Source organism: Solea senegalensis, linkage group LG14, assembly GCF_019176455.1.
Source record: "Solea senegalensis isolate Sse05_10M linkage group LG14, IFAPA_SoseM_1, whole genome shotgun sequence".
In the NCBI taxonomy this organism is placed as follows: Eukaryota; Metazoa; Chordata; class Actinopteri; order Pleuronectiformes; family Soleidae; genus Solea; species Solea senegalensis.
In genome coordinates this window covers 14,219,551-14,247,336 of record NC_058034.1, presented here as the reverse complement: position 1 = coordinate 14,247,336, position 27,786 = coordinate 14,219,551, and the positions used below count along the sequence as shown (strand labels likewise).

The following is a 27,786-nucleotide window of genomic DNA, read 5'->3' as shown; positions in this document are numbered from 1 at the left end:
TGAGGTGGAAAAAAGTAGTATGACAGTTGAGTCCATAATTTACAAGTTTGAAAAAAATTTGTGGGTTGGAAGTTTTGTAAAAAAGTGTGAAAGAAGCATATATAACCTCAGTTTTCTCCATTAAAATCTAGTAGTGTAAGGCTACATTAACAAATGCACAGCATCATACCAATATCTACTGAGCTGTTGAGTTTTTGGTTCTGTTCTGGGTCATGTCGGTGTCACATTAAGGAAGAAGAATGTGCAATTGAAAAACAATATCTGTTTTCTCTGCATCAGTTTTGTTTAATGACGTGATGGTAGTGCAATGCTAAAATCAAGGGGCTCTCTTTACACAAGTTTCAGAGAACATTTTTTTCTTGAAAGTTTAAAATATTTAGTTTGGAACCTTTTTGTAAAAAGTACCAATGTTGACAGGAAATAGAGATATGGAGCTGACATGTTGACTTTTGTGGACTTGACTCGAGACAGTGATTTGAATCTGCAACTCTGCCAGCAAAGAACTTACGTCTTATGTTCTTAATTTTAAAGGTAGCACTTCAGGGATGTCCACTTGATATTGAGTAGAAGACACCATCAGTATAGGTGTTTTGAGGTGCACAGTTGGTAAACTATTGTGTGCTGCCCTTAAAGATACAGTCAAGTATTTGCCTTTTTTAAGAATAATTTTAAATTCTACATTGACTAACCTGCAGTTTATTTCCTGCTATTAAATTGACAAGTTGTGTAAATCGTAACCTGTTATTTATAGGCCACACTTGCTGCAGGAACAGACCATAATCAGTGTGAAGATTGCCAACACATCAGTTCATTCATTCCAAGCATGAATTGCTTTCTTTCTCCATTTAGATTATTCTCATAGTAGACCCTGTGATTTAAGAATAATTAATTCCCGGATTATTATTGTTTTCACTCTTCTCTGTCTTTGAATGATTGTCTTATTTTGAATAATTTTCACTTTCATATTTGTGTGTTGTGGGGTAATAACATGTGTGTGCACACACACACAAATGGGAATGTGTAAAAGAATCCAGCTCCAGCAATCAATCACCTTTTCTCTGTTGTTATCCTTCCGTCATTCTCTTTGTGTTTATTTTTATTGCTGAAACCTTGTCAATCACCCATCTTCCCCAGCACACATCTGCAGATCTGCTGTCAGATGAAAGATTCTTCTCTGAAGATGTGAGGGGAAGGTTGGGAGAGGCTGACGAAAGAGAATTTAAAGGGATATTTGGAAGTGTAACCCAGCTGTAACTTCAGGGAATGGAGGAATTTTTCATGAGTCCATCAGGCCTCAGCCTCCTCTGTAGAACAGAGCCTCTGAATTTGAACCATTCTTGTTTGATGGTTTTGTTTGGCTGGCCTCACCGTAGTCCAGCACTATAGCCCTGTATGTAAGTCAGTGAATGATGGACTTGATTTCGTGGTGAAGTTGCACCACTGGTCAGGCAGTTGTTGGACTTTTTCCCACGATGGTTGCTCCTTCAAAATTGTGTGCCACAAATATTTTCTTTTGCATTTGCTAAATGGAGAATTTAAGCTGTGTGTATGGCATCAGATGAGTTGTAGTTGTAGTGGGTGATGGGTGAGATGTTTGTTAGATTTTGTAGTAATTGATGACATCATTACAGCGCCCAACAGTTAGTCTAGTTGGGTTTTAGAAAATCCCTCTGATATATGCTGCCAGGAGCTGTACACTGTTCAAATAATAGAGGAAAACAGACATTTGATGATTTTAGTTTGTTGTGTGTGTTAGGGGTCTGAATCAGAGATTGTTGTGGTACGTAAATATTCGCCATTATTTTGTCATAATAGCGTAATATAGAGGCAAACCCTCTAGATTTGAATACCCCAACATTTGCTAGAACATTAAATTCCAGTCCAATTTCAAATCTGAAAATCATGAAATACACCTTGCATCTATGAACTGGGAGGAATGTATTCACAAGACAATTGTGACCAGTTTGCAGTGAAGGTTTTAATCAGTAAAAAGTTTAAACGGCAGAACCTCAGATATTTTTTTTACTGCAGCAGTCTTGATAGAAATAACGTTGAACTGTGAAACACTAAAGAAGAATGTGCACATATATTTAACATGTCTGCAAATGTTAAAAGCAGTAACACACACTCTGCGTGTCATCATACTGTCCAGAGGTACTAGGAACTCTCACTATAGATAAATCCTGCCCTTCCTCTGAGATTATTTCAAGCCGGTCGTTTTGTTTAGTGTTTTTCTTTTTCTTTCTGCTGCCAGAGTGACAGACATGTTGCTGCTATGGCAACGGTGGTCTTAGGAGGGCAGGAACAGGAGGAGTTGCGCTGATCGGCTGGCTTGTGTAGTTTGATGCTGGGATGAAAGGGATCGTCTGAGGGATGTTTTGTGGAACAGGCTGCACTGAGATTTGTGCATATTTACACAGGAAACTCTGCGATGTGATTTTCCCCTGGGCAAAGCACCTTTAAAGTAATGCTTGAGCCTTTTAGGAAATGTACCTTTTTGTAGTCTAAAACAGGCGATAATAGATCAGCACCATGGCATGTTTAGACTAGCTAAACACAACCACTATATCATACGCTACTTAAAGCCCATCTCGTTTTACTCTCCATAGTCAGTAGAATTGTTCAAGTTCTTTTAATATAAATAAAATACTCTCAAAGTACTTTGATGCTTTGGGTAGCAAAACAGTATAGAAAAAAAATGATGAAGTGTGTATGGTGCGGCGGTGGTTGTGTGCACAGTATGATGAAAAATGTTGCTAAAACTGCATTATAATGTTATGATCAAAATTTTTATTGATAGTTAAAATTCAAATATTAGTTCATGATCTTTTTTCTTTGTTGTCCTTCAACCCCTGACCACTAGGTGACAGTCTGTCTTCAACCATTTGCTTGTTGTTTCTGCAATGCTATAATGACCATACAGTAAAATTCAACCATATTGGAACACATCCTATAGGAAACATGTACTGTACGTGGTGTCAAGTTTAGTGGGACCTACCCTTAAACCCTCACAGTGGAAGCCTAGCTAAAGTTACTGGTAAAACCTGTTTGTCCTTCTATTTCCTAAAAAGTTAGACCATTCCAATCCAGATGACCACAAAATTTGACTGACAACAATGCAGTGTTGTGTTAGTGAGAGACTAAAATATAGGTATATAGTATAACGATATGAGTAATTACATTATTAATTGACTATATTATGTATTCTTATATTACATTTTCCCTTGCCAATAAAGTGGACCCCCAGCTCACATATCTGTTGTCATTTGTTTTAGCGCCACAAAACCAATTACAACTCATAACCGTATCCATTTAATTGTATGAGTCATTACCCATTATCTTCAAGAGTAAACCACATCAATTAAAATAACGATCTTACAACTGCAGCAAATGCACAGAGGATAATTAACTGTATATTAACTCAGTAAAATAGACCATTTACAACCTGAATTTAAATACATGTGGTCCTTGTCACTTCTGTGCTCCCAAATTGCATTAAGGACCTTGGTTAAGAGCCTCTGATGTTGGATAGCTGTGTAAATCCAGACTATAATAATAATAAAACATTGAAAAATGCACCACCTCTGTGAAGTTCTAATGTTGCAACTACAGGGGGCAGTGTGGCTCCATGTCTTCGCTCCCATGTCTGGAGTCATTTTTGTCTTTTGTTTATTATTTTCTCTTTCTCTGTCTGCCCCTGTCCCCCCCATGTGTTGTTGCCTCTCACATCACTCAGCCTTTATAATGCTCCCCTTCTGTTTGTTGTAGCTTGAGTAACAAAGGAGAGGTACAGGCTTTCTTTCCACCTAGAGTTCATTGCTTTATCTCTCTGGAGGCTTAAGCCGCTCAGAGGAAATAATTGCAGTTATAAAAACATTGTAATAACTTCACAAATGAATGGATGAGAGTTTAGCTTTGCACGCTCCCTCCCTCTCTGTATTTTACAAATATATTTGGTTCTTAAATGTCACATCTGAAATATGATGTTATGATATGGACCCAAATATGCTCCCTTAATATTTTTACAGAGCAAACACTTTGCTTTCTTTATCATGTCGCTTGTCCAATGGTATTTTTCCATATAAAAAGCAGTAATTGAAAAAAGCTGGTAGACCAAAATCAGTTAACAGATCAAAGCAATCTGGCAGTAAATCTCACATCGGAATATCTTTTTTGAAGAAAATACATAAATTACTACCTCCCTCATTGGAAACATTGACAAGAATAGTGATTGGTGTGTGTGTGTGTGTGTGGCATGAAATATTGGGCAGGGTGATGAGGTGTACAGCTTGGGTGATTTCATATCTTAAAATGTTAAGTGCTGAGGGCTATAAAATAACCCAGCACTCCCAAAACAGTGATTTTACCTAGTCCTGCCCTTCATCGGTCATTTTATCTTTTCCACCAACCTCCCTGTTTCCCTTTACTTCAAATTATAGCTTCTTAGAAACACGTTGACAAGGCTGAGGAGCAGCTTTCTGTGTCATACTTTGTCAGCTTTAATTCTTGAGGTATGTTCAGTGTACAAATGTTGATAATGGAACTGAAATCATTGTTACATAAGAAACCAGCAAGCAACATATACTTGGCAGTATGTCTGTGGATTGTGCCAGTGCTGCATCACTTGTCATCTCTTTGCTGTGTTACTGGCCATGTTCTTCTTTTTTTCTTGATGATTTGGATTGTGGTTGTGATGATTCAAAACTTGCATATATCTTGCTATGCTGTTGTTGTTTTGCCTCCACCTTTGTGAGAATACCTTTATGAGTGTTGCCTAGTAAGTATTTTCTGTGATTTAATGCTTTTAGAAGTCGCATGAGAGAATTTAGAGCATGTTATATAAGTGACAAGATAATTGAAAGAGGAAGATTTAAAAAATGAGTTTTAGCAGGTCAAAGAACAAGGTGTATTCCTAATGTCAACCTTTATAAAATGATTAACACCCTCCCCCCCTTTTTTTTTCTTATGCAGGTATTCAATTTCACCCGAACAAGGCAAGAGGCTAGAGAGGCTGGCACAAGGTGAGGATTTTTCTGTTTCAAATTTTTGTTTTTGTTTGCTTTTTTATATTGTACCCATCCAAACACTGAAACCATACACATAGTAGACACTTAACACATGCACAGAATAAACACTAGCAGACATCCCAAACACACTTACTGTTTCCATTTTCCACTGGAGCATAGAAAGAAAAGGCAGCTCTCAGTTGCACCACGTCTCATTCACAGCTTGCACAGCACTGTTAAGAACGCTTTACAATAAACAACCTTTCTGCAGTTTCTTGTCGAGCTGACACAGTGGGCCTCGCAATAAACGTTAAGGAAACACTGTGAGAAAAATGTTTTGTTTGTATTCAGTGGAATGAAAACTGCTATATTCTGCTTTTTCAGTGAGTATAAAAATCTAAAATGGAGCATGAAAAAGATGAACAGCTTGAAGCACTTAATGTGTGCAGTCAATTCATGTCATATGTCAAATTTGGAGCACAGGCTGGCTGAGCTGAGTTCAGCAGCATCAAATATCTGTTCAGCACTAAGAGGAGGAAACTTAGAAATCTGTGCTTTGGAGTTTGAGTTGGTCGATTATCAATGCTGTTGAGGATCAAGCAACGGCTGCTGCTATTGCTGCGTAAAACAGCAACACAGCAAGTTGTAGATTTTGACAATCCAGTACATCAAAACTAGTTTAAATGAATGTGTCAAACTATACCTTTTCATTTTCTTGAGCGTTACGTAAATTGATAAGTAATTGATCAAGTTCTCTGTTAAAGTTATTGAAGGCATTCACGGTGGATGCTAAACTGCACCACGATGGTTGGATAATGTAAATGGTTATCATTACATTACATTACATGTCATTTAGCAGACGCTTTTATCCAAAGCGACTTACAATTGAATTGAGTACAATCAGCTAGGGGTGGAATCGAACTTGCGACCATTGCGACTATGATGTCTTTCGCACACAGGGTACCGGTCTTAACCACTGAGCCACTCCACCCCATCAGTGGGTGCGTTCATCGTGGGGCTAGTAGTTGCTTCCTCCTGGATGAAATGACAACTTTTCATTCATTTCCTATAGTGATGCAGTGAATTGCCACTGACTGGGACAGCGCGCACACACAAATGCCAATAGATCACACACACACACACACACACACACACATATCTTGCACAGACAACGCACCGGCACACAGAAACACCACATTTTTTGCCTCTTGCTCCTTTTCCGTCACCATGAATAAAGGTTACAACCACCTGCGTAACAGTGACAGTCGGTGTACGCTTCAGCTCACGCGAACTGTGTCAGGCTCCAACAAAAATAAATACAGAATGCATGTCTGATTTGGTTTGGGCTTGGACAAAAACATACAGTTGCCTGGCAGGTTCAGGTCGGGTTCGGTCAATAATCTCTCGTGCCCGTTCAGGTTTGGACATAATAATGTGTCCCCAGCCACACTCACATCACTTTGACACCTTCTGCCTTCGGTGTTTCATCAAACATCTATCCCCTTTCTCTGACATAACACGTCTCCTTGCATCTCTGCGCTTCCTTTCTTCCACCCATGCTCGCTACCCGTTTTGATCACTGAACATCATCTTGTGCATTGCATGTTGTCCGAAGTGAGCTAGGAGACATGGAATGGTGAGGGAGAGTTGTTCCAATCCATACTACATTAAATAGACACATCACTTGTCCTTGTGGTTGTAAAGAGCTGAGAGCAAATCAATAATCACAATGCATTGCCTGTCACCTGCTATCTTTATGTTATATTCAAGTGGGTGAAATATGTAATACACAAACGAGTCAGAGAAGAATACCTGACAAGTAAAAAAAAAAAAAACAAGCATGGCACAGTCCAGGTGATATTTACCAGCTAAATCAGAGTTTATCTTAGTTCAACTTCAGTCAAGGAGGCTGCACTGCTGACAGTTCATATGTTTCATCAACCAGCCTTCCCTTGAAAATTAAACTGTAAAATATCTCCAGATTTAACTCAGCATATGGCTAATTTTCAAAAATTCCACTACGATAAACATCTGCCTCTGATTCTTTGTCAGATGTGTGGTCACTGCTTTCAAATATTATTCAATGTTTATCCTTTCATATTCAGTGAAGCTTATGTTTATTCTGTAGTATACAGCAGGTAATTTAGAAGATATAATTATAACAGTAAAATGTATGATTGAAGTATTAAGTAAGTTAGTGTAAGTACTATTTCTTATGTCTAAGGTCTATTTTATGCTCTTTTTTTGTCACACTGATGAGGATTTCTAATATGATAGACATGATTGGGTTGATCCTAGATGTTGATGAAATGCTCACAAATGCCACTCTTAAAATACACACAGTAGACATCTGTTGTCATTTTTCATGTCAGTGCCCAGCTCTCGATCACAGTCAGCCTTCCCTCTCCTTTTATCTTAGCAACTGGCAGTGGGAGGAAAGCAGTGCCAACCTTATTTAATAAGCACCCACTGACCTATCAAAGCTATCATGAGGGCACGCAGCCAACTGTTTGTCGAGTTCCTAAAAAGACTGTTATGAATGTAGTAAGAATGCCTAATGTTGCTGCGACAATCGTCTTGTTACATGACAGCTCCTCTCCAAACGTTTGACCCAGCGACAGCTGTTGCTCTTATTGCTCCTTATTTATTATATATATATATATATATATATATATATATATATATATATATATATATATATATATATATATATATATATATATATATTTTTTTTTTAGACAATATTCCAAACTTTTTTAGAATGATTGTAAGTAGGGACAACATTTTGAAACTCTAAAGGAGGGAATGATGCCTTTAAGTTAGTATTACCCTGCAGAGGGCTCAGTGAGCCAGCTGCATTTTAATGGGGATTAATACCCAGGCTGTGACGGCACATTATTCACCTTTATCAGCTCCAACAAGCAGGCAGGCGATGAGAGAATAGAAGCCCTCTCTGCCTCTCTTGCTTTGTAGAGTAGAACAGAGGCTGAAACAATGCAGTGAAAATGAAGGATGAAATGGGTACCGATTATACTGTCAGTCACATTAAACTTTAACTGGGTGGATGCTTGCGACCCCCCCCCAAGTCACAGGCGGGTACAGACAGTTAAGAGAGACAGTAAATGATGGAGGAGAAACGCTTTGATTATTCAGAGGCTATCTGAGTTTCTCAGTCTGCCGCAGCAGAAGTGATTCCCTTTAGAGTGAGACAGTTGGGGCGGGATATAAAATGATCATAAAGTAGTCTGTGTTTTCAGGAGGAGGTTTGTTTTCTAACAAAAAGGGTGAAGTTGCTAAGAATGAGCAGCGTTTGCACATTAAAAACTGTTGTAGTTGCAATCACACAGTTGTCAGCTGCACCGTGCGAGTGGTCTCAAAAAGTAGAATGCATGCATTTCCTTTTAGTGACCTTGGGGACAGAACCATCACCATAAGACTGTAGTTTTATATCTCATTGTATTGTTTTTGGACAAACTTTTAAAACATAAAATGGCAGCACTGCTGCTTCTTACATAAAATGAAAGTACACAATTGTTTCATAGGAAGGAAGATCACTTTCAGGCAAGATCTTCTCTGTGGTTGCACATCAATGGGATGATATTTTTTTTATGCTGATTTTGAGCAGTAATGTGCTCCATCAAATGTATCCAGAAGTACAACATGGAGGTACACAAACAATGCAATAACATGCACTGGGGTAATGTGATTATGCCACACTCAATAAATGCATTTATGTAGATAGCCAGATGACATTTTCCTAGTTGTGGTATTAACAATTATTAATCAGGAAGCACTATGTCACCCTTACTGAAAACAAATTATTTATTACATTTTTGATAATTCATCAAGCTTTTTTCTTTTATTAGAAACATGAACTGTAGTGATTATTCATCTGGTAACCAGTTTCTTGTATTTTGTTTGTATTTTGTAATTGTTTGTACAATTGTTGTATCATTGTTGATTCCGGGGAAAAAGGTGTTATTCCGAAGTGCATTAGTAAACCCTGATAATGCCCACAGTAATTGCTGCATCTATAACGTCTATATCACATAGTATATCTGTATTTAATGTCTTTTTAATTGCTATGCATGTCTTTAATGCTGTGCCTTTCCAATACTGACTGAAACCTCAGAGCTGTTCATCACAATCTGAGGAGATTAAGCAACTAGGAAAAAATAAACATCATTGAGGGTTTTTAGTAACCCATGCTGCAGTTTGAAGCACACAGTTTGTTTGATTTAAAAATATTAGCAGATTATTTCGTACATGAATTACAACATGAATCGTTTTTTTTTGTGTTTTCTCTCATCAATGTCAGTGAAATTTTCTCAATTTTACATTTGTACTGTGACCCTCTGCAGGATTCTTCCCTGGCAGTTCCCAAGGCTGTGACGCCTTCCTTCGCCACAAGATGACGTTGATATCGCCATCCATCCTTAAAAAATACAGCATTCCTTTTGACAGGGTGGGTGCTAAATTAATCTATAGTTGGAAGCCTCTATGTTTTTACTAAACTCAGTATTAGATTATGGTCATGATGTTTACACTAAGGTAGAGCCCTGATTGTCCTACTAATCTGAAAGTGTTTTCCCCACTTTGACTCTTTATTTGAACATGTCGGTAAAAATGGTCAAACAATTTAAACATCTACCATGTCACGTGACAAAAATCACAGCTAACAACATCAACTTGCTCATTCTTTATGTCATCACTGTGTACATCACAGTGCAATAACAATATGATAATAATATGGCAATGATTTTGTAATAAGGACATAAATATGTGTGGGTTAGGGTTAGGTTTAACCTTCTAATATGGTGATTATAAATGTTGAGTCACTTACATTTTTGATATATTACATTACTCTGATACTAGCCTATAGGTTCATTCATGTTATTACTATAAAATGATCTCCTTATTTACACTTTATTATTACCTTTGTTATTGCCAAGCTGGAAATAAGGTGGCTTACCATAACATTACCTCACTATTACAAAATGATTTCCATACTATAACCACGTTTTTATTGTACTGTGATGTAATATGTTATTGTTTTCAGTATAAATGAATTCCTGGTGCACAGACCTTAATAAATCTTAACACAATATCTTTATTCACAAAAACAAGAAAAAGAATATTCCCATGCTGTCATGTTAACGTCTTCTCACACGTATAATTTGCTGGTTATGATTCTACATATTCACAATAACCTTTTTAATACATAACAGAAGAAACATAAAATTAGAAGAAGTTTGATTATACAACGGTTTAAACACACTCCATACCTGTTGTTTTCTGGTAACATAAGTGGGTCTTGTGTAATTCACTGAAATATAATTGGCTTGTTTTCAACACAAAGGAAGTGGCCCAGCTTTGACGCAAACGGGACAACTGTTGGATGACATAGCTATGATACTCTATGAGTAATAATCTTATGTGCCTGCCATAGTAAACTAATTTGCTGTTTTTGTTTAACATGCTCAGCCGGCTATATAAAGTTAGAAGAGGGAAACTGGCAAGAGAGCAGGCATACAAAGTTTTCTGCTCTCAACAGAGGGTACCCCCCATCCCATTTGCCTTTCTTACTCCCCCTTCAGGAAATCATTAACACAGCGAACATGTTACTTGTAACACACCTACAGTATCTCTTTCTATTCATGTATAAAAATAAAACTGCCGTCTTGTGTCTCTACCAGAGCTGAAAAGGATTTTTTTTGATATGTAAACCATTGCCTTTAGCTGAAGTTTATATCACTCTCTCACCTCGTTTTTCTGTTCCCCTCCCACTATGTCTGTCACCTTGTCAGACTTGTCTGTAATGTATCTCTTGATTGCTGGAATCCAGGCTTCACAAAGAAGTAGAGATCCACAGACATGTATGGGCTTAAGGTTCTGCATTCAGAAAAGATTGTGATTAACTTGTGTTCACATTTTTAAACATTCTCAGAGTAATGCTGAGCTCATGAGGAAACACTCAACCCTCTGAGCAGCAGTCATGTTGGGTTGAATTCATTTTGTTCACGAGTTGGAAAAGTTTGGAGAAAAGTTGTTACTGCGAAGTTGAACTCCCTGTACAATGAAAATCCGTAATGGCAAGTGTAAAGTTTGTGAAATGCATTTGAAATACTTGAAACATTTGTAACTGTAACTCATAAATGAGGAAATAGTTTAACTAGCGAAAGTACCAAAATATTATTAGAAAATATCCTGACTGTGAATCCATATCTGGATGACCACCAAAATCCAATAGTTTCTTCCTTGGATCAGACAAGCACTGGTAATTAACAGAGAATTGGTCATTTCATGTATGTGAATGTAGGCGGAAATGTGTCATGTCTAAGTTAGAATCTTTTTTAAGATGTGCAAAAATAATAATAATAAAATATACAGTGATGGAGAGGTTACTCAGCACATTAAGTGCCAATTTGAAAACTTGAGATGCAAGTGTTGTCTCCCAAGCCAATTAAAATGGAGATTAATGGTGTCCTTGATGAGAGATCTAATTATTGTTTATTTAGTCAGTCAGTTTATGAGATTCTTAGTTGTCATTATTGGACATGAAGCAGTGGACCCAAGGAATTTCTTTACCCTTCAAGGCTAGTTGGAATTGAAATTAAACTTTTTTTCCCCCTCTTTCTCTCTTTCGACAGGTAACTCAGAATGAAGGGGAGTTTATAATCACATTTCCTTATGGCTATCATGCCGGCTTCAACCACGGTTTCAACTGCGCAGAGTCCACAAACTTTGCAACCCTGCGCTGGGTAGACTATGGCAAGATGGCCACCCAGGTAAGATAAGACAGACTGTCTTTTTATCATCCTGTAGCAATGAAACAGTCATGGCATAACAGGGAAAACACTACAGTAATAAAATCCATCTTATAAAATCTGGGCATTTATGTGAAAGCATACTTAAGTATCTGAAATATTATGGGATATAATGTTTGGGTGTTGAATTCACTTGGAATGAGGTGGATGAGAATGGAGGGAGAGCTTCTTAAGTCACTAGAAAGGAAATTAATGGTTGCTTGTGGGCATTCTGCAATGAAATACCAATTTAGATGACATATGGTGACTAGTATGGGGGCAGTAATAGTAGTTACTAGTAGACAGTCAATTAATGGCATCAATATATTCAAAATTGCATGAATATCACAATGTTTCTGGCAAGTGAGGACACTTAATGAGGACTGATTTGATTCAGCTGCAACAAGTTTCTTTTATAGGTCATTTTATAATGTACAAGCAATGCCTGGTTATCTGGTTCTCTCCCGACACTAACCTTGCACTCACATCCTGCCATTGACACTAACTGCCTCTCTGCTTGTGGGCTGCTGAGCATGAAATTGAGAGGGCATGGTTTGGTTGTGAACGGGGGCCCAACTACAATGTCTTGTGGAAGAACCTCCCTTTTGTCTTTTTCAATACTTTCCACTTCATTTTCCTTTTCACTTCCTCTTCTTTTTCTTCTAATGCGAGTGTTCTCGTGTGACTGTGTGTGCCGCTTCTCTCTTCTTTTTTTTACTTGGCTGCACGTCAGGTTTATTACAGCTCTCTCTCTCATTCTCATTTTCGACCTTCCTACTTTTCCCATGTGGCCAGTTGTAATTTAAGACTCAGTAGTCCTGGCTCCAGCATTCTCCCCTCCACCTAACCCAGTGCTCAAGGGAGCATGCCCAGTACACTAAACCTCCCCCTCTGTCTGATAAAGAAGAGTGGTCCATTCTGCACTGTAAATCCAAGTTGACAAATGGACTAAACAGCACCACACCCAGTAATCAAAGGAATGTGAGGCAGAGTAGCTCCATCTTTCTCCCTCATTTCCTTTGTCTGTTAGGTTGGTGTGGTGGTATAAGTGTGACAGAGAATGTTCCATAACCAGTTCTGCTTAAACATAGTCACAGAAGCAGTCAACCTTTTTAGTCTTCCTCACTGTGAATAAGAAAGCAGGCTCAGTGCCTTTTAAAGTGTGGCTGGCAAAAATGGCACATCATACATAAGCCTAAGTCGAGAGTCTAAAACTGTTGTCAAGGCACCGTTTTGATTTTTTGTAATAATTGTAAAGTTGATCTTTACTTGACCACTGGGTCACCAGTTTAAAACGATTCATATTATCTTGTTTTTGTCTCATTGTGTCAAATACGTATGCAGATTAAGGTTTGATTCGCTATGGTTCTAATTCTCAAGTGTGCAGTAATATCAGACACGTTATGTATCTGTAGAAATTAAAATGTCAACTGATATTGCTTTCTGGTATTTAATTAAGATGTTTTCATCTCCTGAAAACATCAGTTACATTCCCTGTTTGTTGCCATGCAAACTTAAGATATGAAATACAACACTGTTGGTACAATCTAGTCATTTAACACACATACACATTCACAGATTACATTTAAGGACATCAAGCAGACATTATTTTACATTGCATTGAAGATTTACCCTAATCTTAACTCTCAAGCAACCTTTCTAAGGTGTGCAATAAATTGTGGCTCAGGCTGAATCGTCACAGTCCCAAAATGTCACCACTACAATAGTTTCAAACTATAGTTGTGTCTTATGGTAATACAAATGAATCCCCACCCACACAGTAATTTTATATATTTCACCTACATCATCCATTTGCTTGGCAACAATGAGGTTTCTCATTCTCTTTGTCTTTAGCTCAAGCAGTCATCTCTTAACTCGTTTGACTCTCTCCTCCCTCTCCCTCCTGAGCCCTTTTCTGTCAACCAAATGGTACAGTGAAAGATGGGGCTTGGTATCGAATTTGTCACTGTTCTGCGGCTGGCAGCTCAACACCAGAGAGAGAGGGAGAAGGAGAGATAGCTTGGGTGTGCTTTATGCTCCAGTCTTCTTAAATACAAGCCCCTCAAATGCAGATCCATCTTTCTGACTCACTAGGGGAACACATAGCTGCAGTCAAAGCAGGCGGAATGTCTGTATACTCTGTGTGTGCATGTACAGCCAGTGCATATAAAAACTCTGGTAAGATGAATAAACAGGAACGTACCTTGGAACGTCGTTTTTAGCCACCGTTTCGTGTTGTTTTTTTGGTTTTTTTTAAGTAAAAAAAAACAAAAAAGCATGGACACTGGCTCTGTGCAACCCTTCACCTGCAGCTTGAATGTTAAGCAAGAGGTGGTAGGCACAGCCAATAAACTCCCAAAGGATCTGAAAGGACCAGAATAGCAAGCAGTTGTTGACTAAACATTTGCCCCTGGCAATTTAATCATCAATAGAAATAAACACATTTTTGGGACTGTGGAGTGTATATTTTATTGCAGCAAATGTAACATGTATGTCTGGTTGTGTATGGCGGGCACTAGGAATATAAAAAAAGAAGCTAGCATAACCCCTGCCAAAGATTGTGAAAAGGATCTTGGATATTCTTTCTAAAAACAGTTGTTTGATGTGCTGTTCCATTGCTTGAATTTGAATGGTTTCATTGTCCAGGCGCTGTAGTATTGTCAGTGACAGCCTTTCTCCATTCATCTGGTTCTCAGCCACACTTTGCTGCCATTCCCCTGATGCTTTCAGCTGATTTTTCTTTTTCCAGTCTGGGAGAAAGGCAGAAATTGTCCTCCTATTTCCAAAGCCAAATTACATCACCTATTCATCTTGAAAGTGAATTGCAGATAACTCAACTATTTATGTTTTTCAGACCTATCTTGTTTTGGTCAGCAGAAAAGCTGTGACTGGACGTACTGATCTTCTATTAGTAGTTTGTAGCAGAAGTTTGCAAAATCTGCATTATTAAATTGGAAAAAGAGAAATAAGCCAATATCACAAAAATAAGATCTACTGGCAGTAGGAAATCCTTTCCAAAATTGTCCCAAATGTATAAGTGGTGTTGTATTCCTTTTTCACAGTACATGCACACATAAGATAGGATCATTATCACAACAGAAACCTGTAATTTCACCCATACTGACAGCCATAATCACAGTTAAACTGCTGCAGCATTTGACCAGAGGTACACTGCAGATGTCGCTTTAAGCAATTCAAATGTCCTAATTAGAATTCAGTTTGAAAACAGGTCCTAAGAAACTATGTGCAATAACTTGACAAGCACTGAAAGTTCCCTCTGTTTTGATGTTAATCAAAGACCAACAGGGACCCGTCATCCAAAACATATTAGTGTGCTTTCATAATATGCAACAACATACAAGACATTTGCTCCTCTGAATCATGGACACAAAACAACCGCTTCAGTGTAAAGACAGACCCAGCCCACCCTGCCACCAGTCACTGCCATTAGAGGGTAGCCGTGTTGTAAAGAAGTACACGCTGAAGCTGCGAGGAAAAGGAAACCAAAGACAGGTAGAGAATGACATGGTGAATTTAGTGGATACAGCTTTATCACAATTAAAGTATTGCCGACGTTTAAAACGGGAAACTTGGTGCAGCAAATAAACTTAGGAAGCAGCAATACTGTATTGTGCACTGAGCCTGGTCTACAGTTGTGATAGCCATACACCATATTTATGCACAACTTCATTATCCGTTTAAATATCTCTTCAGCACAGTAAGTGCCAGTTGTTGTTTGCGGTGTATATGAGGAAATACAGAGTGGGAAAGAAACAACTTTTGGGGGCGAAGAAAGATAATTAGTTGTTATTGAAATGTAGTCAGCATTTTTCCACACCATGCATCTCGATAAAAGAAAGTGCACACGAGCGCATAAACATTGAGAAGGTTTTGTCCTATTTCACAGTAGGTTTAAACAGCATGAGCAGGGAGATCATATGCAGTCCCATTGTGTGGTTTATTTTGCATTTTAACAATTTTTAATTACCTCTCTAATCATTCCCAATTATTTGGATCATCGACCAGGTTATTTGTCTCCTCAGCCAGGGTGTGATAAAAGCAGGCATGGAGAATTCTGAATGTGGATTTCAAAGCGACTGTGGTTCAAGTCAGACAGGTCACCCTCAAGCCCTGTTTCGTCATTAGTCCTTTGCTCGTCCAGTCCATGCCTTTGTGAGTTTCCAGGCCCCTGGTTTTCTATCACTTTAACTATTTAACTTTATTAGGAGCTCAGATATACTAAAGAGCTCATCGATTTTCTGCCTCATGGTGAGTTTTGTTTTCCTTGATCTTTTGTACCTTGATTGTGTGTTTACTCGGATTTAATTAAGTTTTTATATGATAAACAAAAGTAATTTAGCCTGGCCCTTGAAGATGGCAACACTCTTCATAATCTTTTCTACATTTTAGAATAAGCCTTTTTATCCTTTTATAAATGGTAAAGTTAAGCTGGTATAGTTGATGTAGAAGCAGTTGTTATTATCCGGTGTGCTTTTATGTTTGTAGTTTCCTGGCATGATGGTGTTTCCACCAAAGGTTTCATGATGGTATCAATCAGCTGTAACCATGCGCACTTTCCCATGTCTGCCCTCCCACTCTCCACACCAATACCCTCCACCCGATACCATATTTTAATGTTTCTGTCTGACAAGTGGTGTCTAGATGAAATGTAGACTGGATATTGTTTTACCGGGGAGGGAGAGCTGCTGTGTTCCCAGTAATTGAACATAAGGCTCTCGGTACAGTTTGGGAAATAATAATAGGGCCTGAATGTAATACAGCGAGCAACACAGAAAAATATTTTACAGTTGCTTGCTCGCTCTCTCCCCCCCCCCTCTTTGTTTGGCATCCCCACCTCACTTGTACACAGCACTGCAGTTTAATATTAAGGCTTTGTCACTGCTGCTTCTCTGTCGACAGTCAGCAGAGTGACTCATTCACCTGTAATGTCATTATAAAGTTGTTGTGGAGACATGAAGTCTGGGAAGTTACCAGGCACAGCTGTCTGTCTTATTTCCGTATGAACTACTGGCAAAGCACCACATTTACAAGTTATTTAAATGCTGTGTTTTGCTTGATTTACTTGATGACACACTTACATTAATTTGCACTGTAGAAGTGATTTGTTGGTCACTCCACTGGACATTCACAGTCAGTTGTTACTTGTGTCATACATTAGGGTCCCAGCAAATTATGAGAGATTGCATGATGTACTTTTGAGACATTCGAGCACTCTTTCATTCATTCACAGTTGCCCTCACCAAATATGACCCAAATGTGGCACTCGTCACTAAGCAAAATGGACACATGCTCTTTGTGAACTGCACAACAGTGTCACATATACCTCCTGGTCGTTGGGAATACCCGAATGTGTTGTAAAGTGGTTCCTGGGTACAGTTCAAATGTCCATGCTTTTGGTTCACTTGCTGTTGAGAGTAGCTCTTCAATAGTTCCCACCTGGAGTCTTTGTCCACTTAATCATACAGTCATCTCCTCTTCCTCTGCTGTCTTTTTCTCCTCCAGTGTTCTTGTCGTAAGGACATGGTGAAAATCTCTATGGACGTGTTTGTGCGCTGCCTGCAGCCCGATCGCTACGACCTGTGGAAGCAGGGCAGAGACACTACAATAATAGATCATCATAAGACCACTGAGCTCACCAGCCCCGAACTGGAGCAGTGGAGGAAGCATCGCGTCACATACCGAGAAAACCTCCTAAGAAAGTAAGATGATGCAGGTTTTATACACATGGTACAAATGTAGTTATGTACATGTTCAAATATAGTCATCAGGGATAATGTAATGTGCAGTTTCTTTACCCATGGCCTGTCCTTGCATGTCATAGTAGCTGTTCTCTCTCTTTTCTTTTAATTACCATGCGTGTGTTTGCAATAGAGAAAGAGCTCATAAAAAAACATTAAATACATTTTTCCATGTCTCTACCACACCAGGGCCATGCAGAGGATGAAGCAGTTCCGCCGTCTAAAGCTGGAAGAGGTGAAAGTGCTGGCGGAGCAAGGCATTGCGCTCGATCATGCTGATTACCAGCGCCAAGTGGAGGAGCGTGAAGCCCAGCGGAGGCAGGAGAGGGAGGAGCGTCTAGCCAGAGAGGCCATGATGACCCTGAAGGCCATGGAGCTCGAGGAGCAAAAGGCCGCTGAGGCTGCTGTTAAAGCAGCTGAAACTCCAACCACAGAGGGTGAGGGCGATGTGAACAGTTAAGATCTTTTATTTTCTTTGTATGCACATGAAACAAGAGAAAACGTGTAGGTCAAAGTGTGGAACATGTTGTTATAAACTCTATAAACTAATTATAAAAACATTCAAAACGATTATATAAACTTGATGTACCATCAAAATAACCCTGGAGACATTTGGAGAAAGTCAATACAGATGCTTTTTTAAGTCTTGTGAAAATCAGTTTCAAGTTTCATGAAATCAAAACCTTCAAAATTCAAAGCCCGTTATTTTCACTCACCCACTCAGCCCATTTTTCCATCCTACAATCACTGTAACTCTTGCTCTCCTTTACCCTTTCACCTTCATTTGAAGTATTTGTTTCTTTTCCTCTCTTTGCAAGTGCAAGAACCACCGCCTCTGACAGAAGACGGTGAAAAAAAGAAGCAGAAGAAGCCAAAGAAGATGTCACTTATCGACAATGCCATCACTGGATTTGAGAAAGAATTTGAGCAGTTTGCCACATCTGGCATCATGAATTCAGACAGTGCCACGGTCAGTCATCCAGAGGTACCAGCAGACAACAAGCTGGAGGTGAATATCAATAGATTTTTTTTCCTTTTGTTTTTTGAAAAGTTACACACCAGCAGACTTTTATTGGTAGGAATCCACCATGGTTATTGCATTTATGTGCTATAAAGATGTTTTTCTGCTACAGCAATGCAGCAACCCAATGCAGTGCAGCAAATTGATATGATGTATTCGTTATCAGGTGTGCTATTCCAAGGTGAAGATGCCAACAGAGGTGAAAAAAAGTCGGCGTCACCCCCTCAGCAAACCGCCCATGCGCTCCCCTCTGTCCATTGTCAAGCAAGATCTAACCAGTGACCAAGGTATGTGGCAGTGTGCATTTTTTTAAGCTGAAATATAGTTTATTCTAAATATCGGTTTAGAAATCTTTCCTAACATCAAGGGGAGTCACCCTTCTTTAATAGCCTCACAGATATATCCAGTACATAAAAGTAGATATATAAAACTATATTTAGCTAAAACCTTTGTCAGTTGAGCACTTGGCGTTATTCATCTATTTATTCATCATATTGCAACCTTTGTCTTTGTATGTAATATGTGCGATAGATTACGTGTGAGTGTCACACCGTCATCGCGTGTGTTGCATTAGATAACATTTAGTCGTTTGCACATGCTTTTATCCAAACTGAGTCACAAGTGACACACTGCAGGCACAGCCATCAGAAGCAACTTGGGGCTAAGTGTCTTGCCCAGGGACAGATTGGCATGTAGACTGGTGGAGATTGTGATTTAACCCACAACCTTCCAGTTGAAAGATGATCTGCTCTAAAGAAAACATCAATTTTGTTTTAGCAAGTAGGGCTAAAGCTCCCAGTTGGAAAAAAAAAAAAAAACTACTTTTTTTCCTGATTGACACATATTGATCTGGGGATCATGACTTTCAATTACCTGCTTTCAAAGTCACTTTACGTTGGCCGCAGGGGACTTGACTATGTCCTTCAGTAGAAAACATGTGAGGCGAGGAGAAAGAGAGGGCCAGTGTTGGAAGAAAAAAAGAGTTAAATGGGAATTTTGTGAAAAGAATGGCCAGCTGTCTGTCCAGGTCTAACAAACTGTCTGAATCAGTAGCTTAAGGGGCTTCACTGCCAAATTGATTCTTGACCCACAGCAGCAAGTTGTTGATGTCTTTGCTATTGGGTCTCATTGGCCAATAATTAAGAGGTGGGGTGGGTTTGTTCATTAGAATGTACTATTTTTGATTCTTAGCAAGGGCTCTGGTATTAAAAAGATAATTTTCCAATTCATTTTTTGTATGCATTGCTCAGAAAAATACAATCATTAACAGTGATCAATCTTTCAGCATCTCTCTTGTTATGTTTAACTTACGTCAGATAATGGTGTTCTTTTTTAACATTGCCTTAAAAGTACTTTTTACCCCCACAGAGCTGTCCTCACCCATGCTGCTGGACAGCACTTTTAAGAAAAAGGAGAACCCTTGGCGGAATCTTTCACCCAACTTCTTGGCAGAGAAAGCCTTCAATGTTGCAGTGGCAGCACTTCAACCATATTGTGCTGTCTGTTCAATCTTCTGTCCCTACATTAAGGTACAGCCTCACAAGTCATGGCAGATCCGTACATTTTCACACAAATTCCCAGGTCATTAAGTAGTTGACTTCTAGAACCACCAAATGAGGAACATAAATGCAATGAAAGCAATTATTTTTTCTTTTCTACATGCAATCATAATTATCATTTTTACTCTCCAGCCACAAAAGGATGTCACCATTGCAAATGTGGCGCCAACCACCCCTCCCTGTCATGGCAACATGACTCGTCCACTGGTCCCAGAGATGTGCTTTAGCGTTGGGGCAGGAAACACAGAGCCTCCACCCACCAACCCTCACATTGGAGAGGATGGAACCAGTCTTCTACTCTGCTGTTGTTCTTGCAAAATGCAGGTTCATGCTAGTAAGTACAAAACCTCCAATACAGACACATTTTTCAAGGCCGTTATGTGGTCTTGTGACGTTTTGCAGTGTTAATTGTATCAAGAGGATTGAACAAATATGGTTTATATATGAAGACTAAGGTAAATTTTACCTCACAGATTTTATCATGTTCTGACATTGTAATGGCTGTGATATAGGGATATTAAATCTTAGTATGGATGTTCGTATTTTGTGGATTTGAAATGGTTAAGAAATAGGTTGAAGTTGTTGTTAAAAAGTTATACTTGGTTCTGTGCTGCCAGTGGGACACGAGCAGCTGTAGGCATACTGCAGTGTTTGATTCACAACACTTAAAAAAACTTGGTCTCAGCATCATACAAGTCTGTGCACAAGCTGACATGTTTTACACACAGCTTCTACTGGGTATTCCACTGTTCTTCGCTATTCACAATTTTCTTTTTTTATCCGTGGACCCCCTGAGAATAGTGCTGGAAAAATAGAAAGCAGTGAAAATGAGACTCCACTACAGCAGTGCAACAAACTGTCAGCTCAATTCCCCTGCAGGTTCGGTACGCTCAGTGAAGCTTCTTAGTTTAACTCTCCTTGACTCAGGTTAAACTAGAAAGAGGCTACTCGAACCACGGGTTCCAATATCTCCGAATTTCAGCATAACATATACATCCTCAGCTCCTATTTGACACATTTTGCACACCTTTTAAAAAATAAACTGAGTTTCCAGTCCGTTAGAAATGATGGGCAGGGTTATTTGTTTGTTTCTTAATAATAGTAAATAATATGTTCAGGTCAGTGGTGTTTTTTAACAATGGAACAACATAGGTTTTAAAGTCTGCATGTGTTGGGCTGCACATTTAACCATAGAAATTACAGCCAGTGAATGTGCACACATGCAGTCAGTAAAACACACTAACTCTCCTGGGTTCTTATTATCCCTAAAGCTGAAGTGCACTTCAAAAAGGCCAGTTCATTAGTCGTCCAGGGATGAAGCGGACTCACATGGAGGAAGCAGTGCTTCTATTGATAAGATGACATGAAGCAGAAAGAACTCCTCTGAAAAACACCAGTTCTGTGCTGGATTCCTGTGCTCGCTGTTGAGTGGACATCCAAAAACATCCTAGATGTTACATAAATGTGTCATTATTTAGTTCTAAAAGCACAAATTGTCGATAGTGAAGCAACATATAAAATGTGAACATGGGTTAACTTTTTTAAATTATTTAAAAAGGAAAAGGGTATTTAATAAATATTGTGTTGAAGTTGATGTTAGGGCTAATTATATTGAACATTATTACACCTTGGTGTCTTAGAAACAATGTAAAATGGTTCGTAAAAGATATGTGGTAAAGATAAGTACTGAATGTCTCTTATGTATTTTCATAGGTTGTTACGGTGTAAAGCCAGACTCAGTCAGTGATTCCTGGATATGCTCCAGATGTACTGCAGGAGCCTGGACAGTGGTGAGTAGCAGCAGTACCTTAACCTAAAGCCTCCCTCCACAGAAAATGGTTTTGCCTTCCACAACAAGTATTCATTTTAACTCTGCAACACAAAAGGGGTCCAAATTTCCATTTTTCAGTACCCTTCCCTTGTGGTACCAGAGTATGGTATGGGTGGAGCTAGACCCACAACAGTCAGCTGATTGGGCGACAGAAAAGTGGGACTTACTTGCGGCCGGTGTTTCTTCAACTCCCGCAGTCCATCCTCATACAAAGCGTCTTGATGAGATAAACGTCTTGATGAGATAAACAGCCACAAACCGAGCAGTAAAAAATGAGCTGCGCCCTTGTTGTCTGTTGTGTCACGTCGACGTTGTTCTTTGTCGTCGCACCGGTACAAAGTCATAGTACACACCCCGCCTACCAAGTAAAGGTACTGTTCTCAGTCAAAACCCAAGCCTGACTGAGGGCGTTACCGTTCCAAACCGTACTGCACTGTAGCAAACCAAACAATAACATGATGGAAACACGCCATTAGTGCTGACAGGACAGGTTAGCATCCATCTCTAAATGCATAGTAAGAAATCTGTGCTTCTGTGACACTCTATTACTGCCTAACCTTCATACTCATTTACTTTCAGGAGTGTTGTCTCTGCAACTTACGTGGAGGAGCTTTCAAGATCACTGTTGATAAGCGGTAAGTGGCCCATGTTTGGCTCCTGAAGTGGCTTTTAAGAAATGCTAAATTAACAGAAAATTCATTTAGATATCCTTACTTCAGAAAGCAAGTAAAAAGCACTTATAACCTAATAGGGGTAATTTGATTGATACCCTCTAAGTCTTAATGCAGTGGCCAAGGTAAATAGTATCACTAGCTAAAATATTAACAAAATTATAATTATTAGAATTCAACAAAAAAAGTTTACAATGAAGATCTGAGCCCAGACATCGAACAAGTTCAATCTAAGGAGGATTTTGTTTTGTTTACTGATTATTTGCTCATTTGATATTGTTGAAATTGACTTTGTCAGATATACACAAAAGGTTTTGCTGGCAGTCAAACATCAGCTAAGTTTTATCTGCTGATTTTCACCTTCATTTTTGATGGTGTGTGTGTGTCTGTGTGTCTGTGTGTCTGTCTGTCTTTGTCACTAGCTGGGTCCATGTCATCTGTGCAATCGCTGTGGCTGAAGCTCGCTTTGTCAATGCCATCGAAAGGCAGCCAGTGGACATCAATGCTGTTCCAGAAACACGCAAGAGTCTGGTAAGTTGAGTCAAAGCAAAGAAAGGTTTATTCAGGCAGGTTAACATTTAAGCAGTTTTAACAGTTAAAATCTACATCCAGTGACTCTTTGTATCTTGCTTGTTTCTCCTTCATGGAACCTTACTTTTTCCTTGATATCCATCTTGCACTTTATTGACCTTTTAAGCAAATCCGTGACTTTCCTACTCACTGCCTCTGTATCTGCCACTATCTGCATCCATTACCGACACTCCTTCCTTGTGAGCAGTGGATGGCATGGGGTAAAACAGCTGTAGTGAGAGGAATGGCTGAATAATCAGCTGTCATTTCTCACTGTGCCAAATGAACTGTATCGATCCCGTGGGCAGGAAGCAATTTACCCATTGCTGCCACGTCTTTGGAGACAACCTGTCCCCTCCTTTCCTATCCTTCTGCCATCCCTCCTCCAAGCCTCTGCAGTGATTGGTGGTGCATTATTTCAAATCTTAAAAAAATCTCAACTTCTCTCTGAAAATCTGCCAGATGAGCTTGGTGACAGTTGCATCAGAGCACTGTCAAAGCGTTTGCTTCCATCTGTACATAAAAGACCATGAGAAGAATTTCTGCAGTCTAATGATTTGGATGGCTGGGCTGAACAAGTGTTAAGACGCACCCTTAAAACCAGTTGATATCGCACCATGTTCAGCATTCTGTGGAATGGAGACTTTTCACTCAAGCTGTTACGTAGTGATTTCAGATTTTCTCAGCAAGGCTCCTGTTACATTCAACATTCTACAAAACATTGAATCAGTTATAGGAACTACTCTCGGAAAATCACAACTCTTAATCAGCGGTCTATGCGACAGGGTAGATGCAGTATTCATTTGCATTCTTAGTTTTTCTTCTAACAAAGGTCAAGGCTTAAAACCTGCACTCAGTTAAGCACTGTAATACATTTTGATTTAATAGTTGCCAGTAAAATTTTTACACCATAGATCAAATATCTGCTTCATAATATCATCAAAACATTCTTGACTTGACTCAATAGTGTATTATTAAAACTGCAAATGAGAAAAACGGAAATAAGACTGCTTTCCAATTCTTATACCTCCATGACATGTGATGGAGGAATGCACAGTGCATGCATGTGGGGGTGTGGCCTGAATAGGCCTGCAGTAAGTGCTGTGCTATGTGCCTGTGATTAAAGAACTGAGCACTGACATTCAGCTGTATTTGCTATAAGTCATTGCAGCCGGTTAAATATCACTCAGCACATCTCTCTTTGGGAGATGTTGTATTTTTGTCCTGCACCAGTGCAAAAATTAAGTATTGGCACTTTAATAACAATATTTTTTTCTATTGATTGGCCATGTGCTGTGATGCAGTAGCTCACTGTGTGATGTGTCAAAAGGAGGTGGATGAGGAAGGAGAAGGTGGGGGAGGGAAGGCTTAGCTTGTGCGACAGATAATTATTGCAAACACATACAAGTACATGGAAGAATACCAGTCAAATTACTTATTACACTATGCTTTGATGAGAAACATAAAGTATACACAATTTGTATAACCCCTCTGTGTATGCAAATATATTTCTTTGCAGATTATTTTTTTCAGAAAATTAACAATTTCACTTGGATTTTGAAGGAAGACGATGTTTCTGGAACTCCTGAGGTTGCACTGGTGTGTTGAGAGCATAACTCAATTTGACAGTGCAAATTCTCTTTCATGCTGTTGCTCTTTTTCCCTGTTGCATTGCAGCTTTTCATCTATCTCTCCCTTGTTCCCCCAGCTTTAACTGAAGCGGGGGACAAATGGGAGATGGAGAGAGCAGGCATTAAGACAGTTGAAGACAATTGAATAATTTGAAGCGAATGGCATGAACGTTGTGAGGTTGTATGTGCAGGGTGGTTCGAAAATCCATGAAAAGAAGACAAGAAGTGGGGGGAGAAAAAAAGCTTATGAGGTTGAGGGCGATTTCTCTATAACATGAATCACAAACTAAAAACCCTTTTATGTTCTCCTTGCAGAAGTGTATGTTCTGTCACAGTAAGAGTGTCAGTCAGAACCGTGGCGCCTGCATCCAATGCTCGTATGAGAACTGTGCCACCTCCTTCCATGTCACCTGTGCCCAAATTGCCGGTGTAGTCATGAAACCAGCTGACTGGCCCTATGTGGTGTCTGTGACCTGTCACAAACATAAAAAAGTAATTCCTCCAAAAGTCACTCCTCCAAAAGTCACTACTCCAAAGGTAGGTGTAAGTACTCAGTCTTGGAAGTGTAAATTACACACAGTTTTAATTAACTCTTTTGCTGCAATCATGTTTCACATTAAGAATGTGAATTACATATCAGACAGAGATTAAGTGGTTTTTGTGAAAAGAAAATGTGCACATTTTAAAAACCTTTCTTAACCTCCGTCTCTCCGTCTCTCTCTCTCTCTCCCTCTCTCTCTCACCCTCCCTCTCCCCAGGTGCGCCCAGCAGCAGCTAAAAGTAGCCCGTGTCCAAACCTAGGCCAGAAAGTGATTGGTCGCAACAGTGACAGCTGGTACTACCATTGTACCGTTATCGGCATGGCAACACAGACATTCTACGAGGTTAACTTTGACGACGGCTCGTATTGTGACAATCTGCAACCAGAAAACATAGTAGTGAGTCATCTTTTCATTCCCCGCGTACCTGTGTACAACTGGTAGCAACTGGTTTATACTCTGTAACTTGATCGTTTCAGCCAATAAAAATGTAATGTCCAAATATAAATTCAGAAATACATAAAATGGCTCTCTGCTGCAAATTGGCTAAAAGCAGAGAGTTAATGTTAATATGGTTTGACTGTTTATTTTATAAGAAAGCGGTTGGACTTAAAACATTTGCAAAGAATTTAATGTTCTAAAGAACAAATCTTATGCAATCAGGTAATTTAAAACTTAATGTTCTGCTGCCTACTAAAACGCTTAAAAGCAGTTTGAATTGCTGTCAAGTGGAAAGTAGAGGGACCATAAGAAAATGTTGCCAATAAACCTTTATGAGTCAATGTTCTTAATCCCTTATACTGAATTAAGCTTAATTTATACTCGCCGCAGTGCGTCTGACGTGTAAATAATAATAAGTTTAAAATGTATTTTTGAAGCACTTTTAAATAATACTTGAATCATTTTACCCTCAGCAGTGACAGCACATTTGCACTGACCACTGAGTGAAATGATTGAAACACTGCATCATCAGTACCTGAGGCTAGAAATATGTAGATACTTATCTATTCTAGTGTAACTACTATATGCATTTACATTAGATGTTATTCCTTATATCTAGAGATTAGTTTCTTTGTATGCCACCTAGCGATCCTCTGACATCTATCTCAACGTTGTTCAGTCTCCATGCTGTCTGTTCCCTGAAAGTTGGTATGCCTCCACTCAGTGCGGTCTTCGGTGAGGGTCTCCGAGTTGGCATGGTCGATGTTGCAGCGAAGGATAGTGGCCTTCAGTTGGCTGCGAAATCGACGTTAGAGCGCTCCCTGGGATCTTGTGCCAGATTCAAGCTGTAAGAACAGGATCTGGGCGAGTGAGTCGGGTTGTGGACATTCTTCGGACGTGTCCTGTCCCGCGGAGGCGATGTCGTGCCATCGTGGTCTCGATGCTGGGGAGATTGGCTCAGAGGAGGACAGATTCATTGGAGATGAGGTCTTGATTTAGGATGGCGCGTTTGGTCGTATGCTGCTGGTGTCTGGAGGGGGATGGCCTGGGCCTCCCCGCACAAGGATCTTAGTCTTTCCAGGGTTGGAGGTGAGACCGAAGCTGGCCTGAATGCATCCCCTGCTTCAGACCCGTGGTGATGGGGACAGGAGTCAGAGATGGTGTTCTCGGCCACGACGGGATGGCTGGTCGCGTACAGGGCCTGTACAAGGTCCGTGAAGTGGTCAGAACTGCCGAAACATCTCAAGGTTGTCCACATGGCTGCTCCTGGGACACCATCGAAGGCCCTCTCCAGGTCCCAGAAGATGAAAAGGAGCAGTCGTCGCCGCTCATGGGACTTCTCCTATAGCAGGCGGGCGCAGAAGATCGTGTCAGTGGTGCCGCGGAAGCCACACTGTGACTCTGGAAGGACTTCCTCAGCGACTTTTGGAGAGCCTCCCAAATGCTACATATGCGGCACAGATCCTGTTGTCAATGTCTTCCTGCACAGTGCACTGGACAAGTAGCTTCCCAGGTAGGGGAAAGCTTCCACGGCCTCAAGCACTTTACAACAGAGTCATACGCTGCTGGTGTCTGGAGGGGGATGGCCTGGGGCTCCCCACACAACGATCTTAGTCTTTCCAGTGTTGGAGTTGACACCGAGACCTGGAAGGACTTCCTCAGCGACGGTCACGAGCCTGCCTAGCAGAACCCGTACAAAAATCTTTCCAACGATGCTGAGGAGGGAGATGCTGCTGTAGTTTCCGCTGCGGGTGTTTCCAGGTGGTCTTTAATGCCTCTGTACCCCCCTCAAAGGTCTATACTGCGATTTGTCATGCAAAGTATAAATAAGGCTATGTTCTGCCAGTTGCCTTGGGTCACTTGCTCGTACTGTTGTTATTTTTTTTTTAAAAAGTGACGTTTATCAGCATTTGAAAGCACATTTTAGTAAATGAAATGGACAAATCTTAAAA

General features: G+C 39.8%; 1 protein-coding gene across 2 annotated transcripts in view; it reads left to right on the top strand.

Moving 5' to 3' along the window:
* The window catches only part of kdm4b (lysine (K)-specific demethylase 4B), a 40,546-nt gene that overhangs the window by 8,229 nt on the left and 4,531 nt on the right, over positions 1-27,786 (top strand). Inside the window, exons 6-19 of one of the 2 annotated variants that reach the window (XM_044043937.1) lie at positions 4,972-5,021; positions 9,368-9,471; positions 11,657-11,794; positions 17,336-17,532; positions 17,761-18,008; positions 18,390-18,580; positions 18,759-18,879; positions 19,961-20,121; positions 20,284-20,485; positions 21,865-21,941; positions 22,562-22,617; positions 23,076-23,184; positions 25,170-25,391; positions 25,613-25,792. In XM_044043937.1, coding sequence (XP_043899872.1) covers positions 4,972-5,021; positions 9,368-9,471; positions 11,657-11,794; positions 17,336-17,532; positions 17,761-18,008; positions 18,390-18,580; positions 18,759-18,879; positions 19,961-20,121; positions 20,284-20,485; positions 21,865-21,941; positions 22,562-22,617; positions 23,076-23,184; positions 25,170-25,391; positions 25,613-25,792 — 2,056 coding nt within the window. Of the gene's footprint in view, positions 1-4,971; positions 5,022-9,367; positions 9,472-11,656; positions 11,795-17,335; positions 17,533-17,760; positions 18,027-18,389; positions 18,581-18,758; positions 18,880-19,960; positions 20,122-20,283; positions 20,486-21,864; positions 21,942-22,561; positions 22,618-23,075; positions 23,185-25,169; positions 25,392-25,612; positions 25,793-27,786 lie in introns of both variants that reach the window. The other variant, XM_044043935.1, reaches the window with a different exon arrangement.